The 12,051-nt window shown below is 51.7% G+C and overlaps 1 protein-coding gene across 1 annotated transcript; it reads left to right on the top strand.

Moving 5' to 3' along the window:
• LOC127682928 (interferon lambda-2) lies at positions 1-1,476 on the top strand. The gene is made up of 5 exons (XM_052179686.1): positions 1-171; positions 628-705; positions 963-1,106; positions 1,208-1,294; positions 1,378-1,476. The coding sequence occupies exons 1-5, from the start codon at positions 1-3 to the stop codon at positions 1,474-1,476; spliced, it is 579 nt and encodes a 192-aa protein (XP_052035646.1).
• Positions 1,477-12,051: the final 10,575 nt, after the last annotated feature.

The raw sequence follows: 12,051 nt of genomic DNA, 5'->3' as shown, positions 1-12,051 counted from the left end.
ATGCTCCTCCTGCTGCTGCTGCTGCTGGCCGCGGTGCTGACAAGTGCCCAGGCTCACCCTGTCCCCAGGGCCACCAGGCTCCCAGTGGAAGCAAAGGATTGCCACATTGCTCAGTTCAAGTCTCTGTCCCCAAAAGAGCTGCAGGCCTTCAAAAAGGCCAAGGATGCCATTGTGAGTCTCCCTCTGACCTGCTGAGTGGGCTAGCCTTCTCCACCCTTCTCTTTCTGGCTTTCATCCCTTAGGGATGAAAATCTCCACACTTTTTGCAGTGGGCTGATTTCAACTCCTGCTATAGTGGGCTAACCTCAACCCCTGGGCTGAATTCACCCTTGCTTCAGTGAGCTAGTCTCCACCCTTCTCCACCATTGCTACAGGAGGCTAATTTCCACTCATTCTTCAGTGAGCTAACCCCAGACTCTCCTGCAGTGGGATGATCTCCACCCTTTCCAAACTGAGCTATCTCCTACTCAGTAATTGTGCAGTGGTGATCTAGTCCCCCCTGCTGTGGAGGAACCCCTGTCTTTCTGGCAGTGAACTTCATCTTTCCTGAGGTGACCCACCCCAGCCCACTGCGGTGATCTAACCTTCAGCCTCCTATGCAGGCTAACCTGTGTCTTTTCTTTCCAGGAAGAGAGGCTGCTGGAGAAGGAGGTGAGGTGCAGTTCCCGCCTCTTCCCCAGGGCCTGGGACCTGCAGCAGCTGCAGGTGAGTGGGCGCTGGACCCGGCCTGCCCTCAGGCCTCGTCTGGGTGCCATCTGGGCCTCCACTGTCCTGCTCCTCTTCCTCACTAGCAGTTCCATGGCCTGTCCACAGTGTGAGCCCATTGGCTGTGGCTCCTCAGATGTCCCCTGTCCTCTATGTCTCAGACGTCCCTTGTCCTGTCCACTGTCCTGTCCCCTTCACCTGTCTCCCCCGACCTCCCCTGTTCCCTCACAGTTTCTCCCTCCTGTCTCCTTGCTCAGGTCCAGGAGCGCCCCAAGGCCTTGCAGGCTGAGGTGGCCCTGACACTCAAGGTCTGGGAGAACATGACTGACTCCGCCCTGGCCACCCTCCTGGACCACCCCCTTCACACACTGAGCCACATCCACTCCCAGCTGCAGACCTGTGTGAGTCCTGGGTCCCCGGCTCCTCCACATTGGGCCTCCAGCCACTTGGGCTTCCCCCGTGTCCCCGCAGCGGCCTCACAGTCCCCTTCCTCTGTCCACAGACACAGCCTCAGCCCACAGCAGAGCCCAGGCCCCCGAGCCGCCGCCTCTCCCGCTGGCTGCACAGGCTCCAGGAGGCCCAGAGCAAGGTGAGTCTGGGCAGGGGCCTGGGCTCTGCAGTTCCTGGGAGCTCTGAGGCCCAGCAGCCCCTGAGCCAGCCCTGTCCTTTCAGGAGAGCCCTGGCTGCCTGGTGGACTCTGTCACCCGCAACCTCTTTGGCCTGCTCCTCCGGGACCTCAAGTGTGTGGCCAGTGGAGACCAGTGTGTCTGACCTCGGACCCTCCTGCCAGCTTCTGGAATTCTACACTTTGCAGATGTACCAAGACCCCACCTTAAGTTATAGCTACTTGTGACTTTTTAAAGTATTTATTTTTATGTGTGGGTCTCAGATTCAGAGCCCACAAAATGCATATTTTTTTACTTTGTAAACATTCTTCAAATACACAATGATAAAAGACCTCTGTGGTGTGTGTGTGTTGGCGTCAACTCTTGTTCTTTTGCCTCCATGGCAAAGGACCACAGCTTCAGCTCTACAGGGAAACCCCTGCTTGCCCTGAACTCTCTGGTCTAGCCTGGGCTACTGCTTTTTGCCTCTGGGTGGATTGCAAATTGTTTTTCTTGGGGCGGGGGAGGTTCTTTCTAAGTTGTTCTGGAAAGTTCTATGTTGTTCTCTTCTCTGTGGTCCAGCTGTTGGCAGCAGGCTTCTCTGTGCTCTCCTTTGTTTCTGCTTTGGAGACTGGGCTTCTTGTAGCCCAGGCTGGCCTCTTATTTGCTAACAGTCTGATTGTCTCACCTTCATGTTTCTCCTGTTGCCCCTCTGGGATTCTGGGCTCTCAGACATAACCGTGAGCCGGGGTCTCACGTTAACCAGCCTTGCCTCACTAAAGACCCCTTGGTGGATAAGGTCCCCTGTGCTTTGCCATCTTCTCTTCCGGACCCTGTGTGAAGACAAAGTGTGCTTCCTAGAGCGGCCCTTGGTATCCCGGTCCCTAGGACAGTGTTTCTTGGTGACACAGGGTCTCCTGAACCTCAGGCTGGCTTCAGACTCATTGTGTCACTGTGGATGCCCTGAACTCCTCATCCTCCTGCCTCCACCTCCCTAGTGCTGGGATGACACGCGTGTGCTACCACATCTGTCTTCATACAGTGCTGGGAATTGAACCCCGGACTTCATGTGTGCTAGGCAAGAATGGCCCCTGAGTCACATCCTCAGCCCCATCCATGCTAAGCTTTACCCCAAGACGTCACAGCATGTGCTATTGTCCTTCCTGACCTTTGTTGCAGGCAGGCATGTCTGAACTCCCAGAGAGGCCAGAGCTTGCAACAGGGTGTACGTTTGTCTGCTTGTGGGATGTGATGGTCCACAGCTGCAATCTGTGCCCTCAGGAGGCAGAGACAGGAGGGTCAGCTCAATGTCATCCTTGTCTACTTGGTGAGCTTGGGGCCAGCCTGAGCTACATGAGACCCTGCCCCCTGCCCCCAATGCTTATGTGCTGTCTACAAATTGGTACCAAAAGTACTGCTCACATCAGCAATGGTTATATCTGAAAGTGTCTTCCAAGATGGGAGCATCCTAGACCCATCTTGTCTTCCAACTGCTCTCCTGCGTCCTGTGAGATGTAGGTCTTGAGTCAACTCAAATGTGATACTGTGATGTCGTCTTTGTGAGTGTATGTATGTGTGTCTGTGTGTGCATGCTCATGCCTGCACATCTGCACATATATATGCAGGCGTGCAGTACATGCACATGTGTGTGCTCATAGAGGATGGTCGTGGACATCCGGTGCCTCAATCAACTCTCCACTTTTCTGAGGTGGGCAGGGTCTCTGCACCACACAAGTCTACACACTCATCCCAGGGGATCAGAATGTTGCATCTCTTCTTCCAGCCCAAATATTTGGCCAGGGTTAAATCACGGTTTCATCTTAGACAGGTGCATTGAGTCCGAGGGTGGCCTCAAGGTGGCTCCCTGCCTCAGTTTCTCACTCTGAATGTCACTAGACACAGGGCAGCAGCCCTGGGTGTGAGTGCTCGTCCCAGTGTCGTCAGGAGCTTCAGTGGCCCGCGGTGCATCCTGGGAGCTGAGGAGAGGGCAGTGAGCTGGGGAACAGAGCCAAGGCAGACAGAGCCTCAGGCAGGGGAGGAGGGGAGCCCGGGCTGACGCCCACCCACCTCTGTATTTGTATTCTCCCTTTTGAACCTGTTCTGTAAGTTTGTGCTGTTCTAGTTGGTTTTGGTGAACTTAAAACACTTAATTGTTTTCTACCTATCTGTGTGCACATGCAGTTGGCGTTCCATAATCTGTCTATTGTGGGTTCTGGGAGGCAGACTCTGGTCCTCTGCGAGAGCAGCAAGTGCTCTTAACCACTGAGCCTTCTCTCTAGCCTTATTTATTTATTTATTTATTTATTTATTTATTTATTTTGGTTTTTCAAGACAGGGTTTCCCTGTGTAGCCCTGGCTGTCCTGGAACTCACTCTGTAGACCAGGCTGGCCTCAAACTCAGAAATCTGCCTGCCTCTGCCTCCCAGAGTGCTGGGTTTAAAGGCGTGCACCACCACCGCCCGGCTAAAATACATTAATCTTAAAACAAAACAAAAAAATAAGTCTTTTCAAATCTTGTATCGAACTCTACTATGTAAACACCAAATTCCCTCCTTCCCACTCCACCTCCTCCCACCTTCCCCAACTCCTGGCCGCTGCCCTTCGCTCCTGTCTCAGCGCGACTGGCCTTTCCAGTGGCATCGTATCAGAGAAGCCGGCCTTATTTCACTCGCTCTAGCATCCTCAGAGTCCATCTGTGGCGGAGTTCCGGTGAGAAGGGTATTTTATATGTTGCTGGGTTTTGCCTAAGCAGTCTTTTATCAGTGGGAAGTCTGGGGCTTTTTTGTTTATTTAGTTTTGGTTGGTTGGTTGGTTTTGTTTTTTGTTTTGTTTTTTTCAAGACAGGGTTCCTCTGGCTATCCTGAAACTCACTCTGTAGGCTAGGCTGGCCTCGAATTCACGAGAGATGGGCCCGACTCTGCTCTCGAGTGCTAGAATTAAAGGCATGCGCCGCCCTTGCCCGGCCAGGAAGTCTTGAGTTTTAAACTGCCAAGTCTCTGGTGAGTGGTTACAGCAGCCACGAAAAACTCATACAAGCCGAAAATCTCAAATCCTCCTTAGAGAAGGGATTGAAATATGGGTGGTAGACCAGAAGTCCTGAGCGTGAGATGAGAAATGGAGTGTGTGTGTGTGTGTGTGGCTGGGGGGGGTGGTGTCACACGCTGTTTCCTTCTGCTTAGCACAGGCTGGCTTCCTTGTCCCAGGCCATAGAACCAGATGTGGCAACAGCATGGAATTCCTAGAAGGTCTTCCGTTTCTAGGTAATCTCTTTCTTTAAGTACTTTACTCTCAGGAAACATTTTCTGGGTGTCCAACAAGCCTCCTTCATTTTTTGGCAGGATGTGGGAAGTCACGCCCTACCACACACTCTCCCAGCCCGGCATCCACGGTCTCCTCCTTGGCCGTGCAGTGGAAGCTACCTTCCCACAGGTAAACCCTAGTGCGGTTTCCTTTTCTCTGACGTCAGCCGGACCGGACTGGCTCTGTCCTTCCACAGCCTGAGGCGCCCCCTGGTGGCGGGTGCAGACCTCACCCCTCACACCCTTTTTCTCCTCTCTCAGCTCGACAGCCCTGCCTGGCTGATCTGGAAGGGTGGAACCCAGGTCAGGCTGACGTTGCAGCTGGAGCTGAGGGTGTCCACGCTTTGACGCTGAAGAGGACTATGAAACCAGAGGCTCCCAAGGGGAGGCGAGTCCACCCAGGGGATGAAGGACATTTTGGAGCTAACTTCGTGCTTCCCGTGGGTGCTAACCTTCACTTCACTGCAAGGGTGAACCTTTCTCCATTCTGCCCGGGATAATACTCACCTCTCTTCCTGCGTGGAGCTAATCTGTGACCTTGCCCTTGAGTGGGTGCTGCCACGCGTGGCTTTTCCCTTTCCCCAGAGCCTGGGGTCCTGCGGCAGCTTCGGGGAAGTTGAAGTTAGCCCCATTCTGCCCTCTGTTGGCCACACACAATTGCTTCTCTCATTGCCCAAGCCCTCCAAACACCTGCACCCCATCTTCTTCCTGTTCTCCCTCCCACCTGTTCCCCACCCCCACCCCCCACCCCCCGACCTGGCTGGTGCCCTCTCCTCTCCTCCTCCTAACTGGTTTCTGGGTGTTTTCTTTTTATCTTCCCTCCCAACAGCTGTTCTCATCTGGAACCCTCACCTGTGGCTGTCCCCTTGCCCAGATGTAGAAGTGCCCCTTAGCCTTGCAGGTCAAGATGACTCCGACCTTGAAGGTCCTGGAAAGGGGGGGTTGACTCAGTCCTGGGCGATGTCCTTGTATTCATTAATTTAAGTCGCTGTGACCACTCTTCTGGATAGAGACAACTTAAAGGAATAAGGCTTTGTGTTGGCCGCAGACTCAGAGGTTTTTAGCCCTCCCAGTACCCACTCCCTCATCCCCAAACCCCCATTCCCCAATTCCAGCCCCTTCCACTCTTGTGAACGGGACAGCAGATCAGATCAGTTTGTTTGGGGGCAGAAGCAGCACACGGTCCAGCCTGTTCACATCACAGAAGAGCGGAAAAGCAGAGAGGGAGGCAGGAGCTGGGCACGGAGCACCTGCGGACACAGAGGACGCTTCTACAAGGGGCCTGGCCTTGGTTCTCAGCACCAGGCACATTTCAGACTCAAGCCGTTCCAGACCTGGACTGGCCCCTTCCAACTCTGCATGACACCCACTTCTAGTTTCGTGTAGAGAGCCGTAGCGGGGTGCCATGCCACCTGGCAGGAACTTGACTTCGACCGACGTGAAGTTCCTCATCCAGCCTGTGAGCGGGAACTCCTGCGTTAGTCATAATCCCCTCCACCTAGGGTGGAGCGCTCAGACCAAGGTGAAGCCCATTGTTCTTCAAGGCCCTGCAGTTTCCTGAGAGACCCTAGCCACCTATGGAGCAAAACAAACTGGCTCTGCTGAGGAGTTTCCAGCCTTGGCGAAGGGTTTTCCTTGGCCTATATATTTGGAGTCCTCCATTAAACTGTTGTCTTGGTCTCCGTCTCTTTTCGCCGCCTTCCCATGCATCCCCAGCTGCCCTTCCAGGGAACCTGTTCCATGTAACTTCGAGCAGTTACTGTGCAGCTCCTGAGTCCTGGGTCACCCTTGTCTCGGTTTCGCCCAGTAGGGCTTCTTCCTCTGTCACACTCACGCTCAGAGCCCTCGTTCTCCACCTACAGACGGCACCCATACTCCAGAACCACCGGACGGTTTCCTGGCTGCACAGACTCCAGGAGGCCCTGAGGACGTTGAGTGTGGGGACGGGACTGGGGTCTGCAGTGTCTGGGAGCCCTGAGCCCCGCAGCCCCTGAGCCAGCCCTGTCCTCCAAGGAAACCCTGGCTGCCTGGAGGCCTCTATCACCTTTAACCTTTCCCACCTGCTCCGCCGTGTCCCGAAATGTTTATCTTGGACTCTGTTGCGTGTTAATTCAGGCGCTTAGGTTTTGTGAGAACCCCTCCCTGCCCAGGGGGGCTGGGTCCAGGTCTCTACCGCTTGTAAATCTCCCCAGATGTTTACAGATGTTTACACTTGTGGCTTTAGACTCCTGAGAACTGAACAGTGACAAGTATATCTGTCTGTGACATTGAGCTTGTTTGTGTCCGTGACTGTGTAAACACATGTAACACTGAAGAATTGTATATATGTGTGTATGTGTGTGTATATGTGTGTATGTGAATATATGAGTGTATGTGTGTGTATAGATGTATGTATGTATTTGTATGAGTCTGTGTATGAATGTACACGTATATATGTGCATGTATATGTATGTGTGTATGTGTATATGTATACATGTATGTGAATTTTTATTTTTTAAAGATTTATTTATTATCATTATATGTAAGTACCCTGTAACTGTCTTCAGACACTCCAGAAGAGGGAGTCAGATCTCATTATGGATGGTTGTGAGCCACCATGTGGTTGCTGGGATTTGAACTCAGGACCTTCGGAAGAACAGTCAGTGTTCTCTTACCCGCTGAGCCATGAATTTTTCACTCAGGGAAGAAACAACATCCACGTCCCCAAGATGGGACGCCAACAACAGACCAAAGTCCAATTTGGGGAAAGCCAATGTTTCCTGGGCTTAAAGAGAGCATGGGTGATCCTGACGCACACAGCCTTCCTAACAGAGTGTCACCCCACATAGAGGGGTGACACACAGGTGAACACACACACACACACACACCCTACATATACCCTTTAGCTACTTTTCATACTCTAGGTATTCTGAAACCTCCTGAGACAAGGCCATGAGAGCATTTGAAAGATTCCATACTGATGAGGGAGGGGCATGCAGAGGGAGTAGGGGGAATCTGGGGCGGGGCCTAATGGCCTCCTCACTCTCCTCCCCGGGGAAGGTCCACTGTCAACAGGGCTGGTCTCTTTCTTGTAATTGATAAGTTAATTTTTGAGGCAGGGTCTCACTGTGTAGCCCTGACTGATCTAGAACTCACTGTGCAGACCAGGCTAACCTGGAATGCTTGGCAGCCCTTCCCCCCTACCCCCCCCCCCACCTCTGCCTCCTGAATGCTGGGATTGAAGGCTATTATGCTTGGCTAGTCTGCATTTTTTAATATTATATCATATTATATCACAGTACAGTATAGTATATTAATTTAGCTCGTGTGTGTCGGGGTGAGAGGGACACTTGTGTGAGTCAGCTCTCTCCTTCAACCGTGTGGGTCCCAGGGCACAAGCTTAGTCATTAAGCTTGGGGTCAAATACTTTACCCACTAAAGCCATCTCTCTGGCCCAACCAGCCTGACCTTGAGGGTCTCTTTTGAGTAACCACAATGGCTCTCATAAAAAATGAGAGCTGTTCTCTTTTAAGGCCTGTTCTATAACAATGGTCAATGGCGAGAGACAGACAGACAGACAGACACACACACACACACACACACACACACACACATGATGAGGGAGAGGGAAAGACTGAACATGAAGGAATGGCAGAGAGTATCCTAATGGATTCTGGCAGCCACATCATGGGCTCTGCCCCGCATGTGACGGCAGCAGCGGTTAACAGTTGGAGCTGATGGGCTGTCTGGAGTGAGGCTGCATTTGGGCCACAGAGGCCAAGTCTGTGCACTACTGTCCAGCCTAAGGGCTGCTGTGTGTGTCTTGGGGGATGCCCCCGACGTGTGTCTGTGTTCTTCCATAGTAACTTCCTGAAGTTTTGGGCCCACAGCAGGCCTCAAGCCATCTTCCAACTCTCCGTGATTGGGTGGTTCACAAAGAATTGAGCTGTGTGGGCTGGGCATTGCTCCGTGGTAGAGATGACACTCAATAGACGTGTGCTGCCCTGGGCTCCGCCCCAGCCCTCAGCATTGGATGAGAAGTAAAACTAGAGGCAAGAAGACTGTGAGTCCAAGGCCATCTTGGCCTACTTAGTGAGTCCCAGGCACAAACAAAATGCAGGTGTGTTTCTTAGTTTTGGGAGGTGTACTGGCTGGTTTTGTGTGTCAACTTGACACAAGCTGGAGTTACCACAAAGAAAGGAGCTTCAGGTGAGGAAATGCCTTCATGAGATCCAGCTGTGGGGCATTTTCTCAATTAGTGATCAAGGTGGGAGGGCCCCTTGTGGGTGGAACCACCTCTGGGCTGGTGCTCTTGGGTTCTATAAGAAAAGAAAGCTAAGCAAGCCAGGGGAAGCAAGCCAGTAAGGAACATCCCTCCATGGCCTCTGCATCAGCTCCTGCTTCCTGACCTGCTTGAGTTCCAGTCCTGACTTCCTTTAGTGATGAACAGCAGTGTGGGAGTGTAAGCGGAATAAACCCTTTCCTCCCCAACCTGCTCCTTGGTCATGGTGTTTGTGCAGGAATGGAAACCCTGACTGAGACAGGAGGACAGGAGACCTGGGAGCCCGGTGCTGGCCAGCGCCACCTTGCTTTCCTCCTCTCTGCCTCTACCTGCTGTATTCCCTGTGGAGTTGGGGCTCGTCTCAAACCCCCGATCCTCCAGCCTCCTCTCCAAGTGACGTGTGTCGCCACACTTGGCTTCAAAGAAGATTCTCCTCAGCTCCTGTGCCAGTGCGAGGGTTCTTCATGACCTACCCGAGTGTAGTTACCAACTTCTAGAACCTGCATATATCCAACTTTACAAGTCAGTGCCAAAATGTTTCTGTCAGAGTCTCTAACACATCCTTTCCCCTTATAGTACACCCCCCACTTGAGCTAGTTTGAGTGGGTTTCTATTGCTTCCAATCAAAATGAATTTTAACCTACCTAAGCCATCAAAACCGACTACAGGATGACAGCCGTGTCTGTGATATTTCTCCTGAGAGATTCCTACCCCAACAGCTGCCATCTGCAGTGGTTTCAAAACTCCTGTGGAAATCTGTCACACCAACAGTATTGAAAGGTGAGGGGGCCCGTGACAGGGGGCAACGTCATGACTGTGTCACCATCCAGAATGGCTGAAGGTGGCGGAGTGGGAGTGAACTAGTTAGTTATCACAGGAGCGGAGGCCCAAGAGCCTCTTCCTTCACACACACACACACACACACACACACACGGATACAGACACACACAGACACACACACATACACGGACACACACACACACACACACACGGACACACACACACACACACACACACACGGACACACACACATACACGGACACACAGACACACACACACACACGCCCTCTGCTGTTGCTGCTCAGTAAGGAAGCACCAAGGTCCAGCTGAGTAGCTCACCTGTAATCTCAGCAGTTGAGGCAGAGGCAGGAGGATCAGGGCTTTGAGGCCAGCTTCTACCACACAGTGAGTCTGAGGCCAGCCTGGGCTATGAGATCCCGTCTGAAAAACAAAACATGGGAGCTGGGAAACAGCTTAGTGGGTAAAGTGCTCGCCGCCGCTGCACATATTCAAGGGTGTGAGTATAAAGCTAGGTGGTGGCGGGGCCCTGCGACCCTGGTGCTGGGGGAAGGAGGAAGGGGCAGAGAGACAGAGACAGGAAGTTCCCTGAAGATCACAGACCAGCCACGCAGCTGGTGGTCAGCACCAGGTTCAGTGAGAGACCCCATCTGAAAAAACAAGGTGGGGGGTGATGGAGGAGGACACTAACCCACCTGTGTGGGCAAGTGTGTGCTCATACACATACATACACATACAACACACACACATGTAATCCTCCTGCATGCATATACACACGTAATCCTTTTGCATGCATATGCAAGCCCACATGCACATATGTGTACAAACACACACACACAAATGCAATCTTCCTGCATGCACACACATTTATGCAGTCCTCCTGTATGCACACACACACACACATAATCCTCCTATACTCATGTGCACACACATGCAAACATACACATTCAATTCTCCTGCATGCAAGCACAGACATACACATGCAATCCACACACACAGTTATACACACACACAAACACACATGCACGCATGGGTACACAGAATCCTTCCTGTCTCTGCTTCTGAGTATCTTAGATTACATGTGTGCTGTCTGGCCTGTTTTTTGAGTTTGTATTTGGTTTGGCGCTGGGAACTAAAGCCTGGGCCTGTTGCAGGCTAGGCAGGTGATGTATTGCTGACTTAGACCTCTGGAGTTTATGTGTTTAATTACATTTTATTTCTGTGCCTGTCTGTCTGTCCATCTAATTTTCATAGTCTGAGGCATCACATCAAAAGAACCCTTCCTTTTCCTTTCTTTGTAATCTCAGCCTCCTCAGTAGAGGACTTTCCACAGCAGGGGAGGGAGCGGTTCTGGCTTTTCTTCAGCGGGTCTGAGTTGCCAGCACTGGTCCTCTTGTGCTGGGAGGCAATGATTAAGTACGATTGAGTGAAATAAACGTAGCTCGACACCCAACCCTGGTAACACCTTGCTATTAAGTGGCCAGTGGGCAGGGATGCCCTGGTCACAGGGAAGATTGGGGACCCAGGGAGACTGGGGCAGGTCAGTAAGGTTTCTGTTCTGATGAACTGGAGTAAGGTGCAGATCATGGGCTGCCTAGGGCACTCAAGACCCTGGTCCCTTCCCCAGGACTGAGAGATAAACAATAAAACTTAGATGGAATTGGAGTAAAGTAGCTCAGTGGTAGAGGACTTATGTAGCCTGGATAAAGCAATGAACTCCATCTTCATCAACACACATATATATATATACACACACACACACACAACCCCCCCCCCCACACACACACAAAACCCTCACAATACACACACTTTGGCACATTTACATACACATTCCTCTCTAAGTAAGTGGAAGAAATAAAAATAAATAAATACAATATCTAACCTGGGAGGCTGAAGCAACGGCTTAAGTTAAGCGCACTTGCTGCTCTTAGAGAGAACCTGTGTGTGGGACCCTCGGCCCCACATAGGCGGTTCACAGTCACCGGCTGCTCCAGCTCCGAGACTCCAGTACACTCTTCTCTCCTGAGAACACTCAAGACACAACACACACACACACACACACACACATAAGAGAGAAAGAAGGAAGGAAGGAAGGAAGAAAGAAAGGAAGAAAGGAAGGAAAAAGAAAGAAGGAAGGAAAGAAAGAAGGAGGTCTCTTAAAAAAAACTCCTGCAACTGGGCTGGAGAGATGGCTCAGCGGTTAAGAGCACTGGCTGCTCTTCCACAGGTCCTGAGTTCAAATCCCAGCAACCACATGGTGGCTCACAACCACCTGTAATGAGATCTGACACCCTCTTCTGCTGTGTCTGAAGACAGCTACAGTGTACTTACATATAATAATAAATAGACCTAAGAGAAAGAAAGAAAGAAAGAAAGAAAGAAA

The sequence above is a fragment of the Apodemus sylvaticus genome, chromosome 1, assembly GCF_947179515.1.
Source record: "Apodemus sylvaticus chromosome 1, mApoSyl1.1, whole genome shotgun sequence".
Lineage (NCBI taxonomy): Eukaryota > Metazoa > Chordata > Mammalia > Rodentia > Muridae > Apodemus > Apodemus sylvaticus.
Note: the sequence above shows the minus strand (reverse complement) of the source record. Positions and strands in the feature narration are given on the sequence as shown.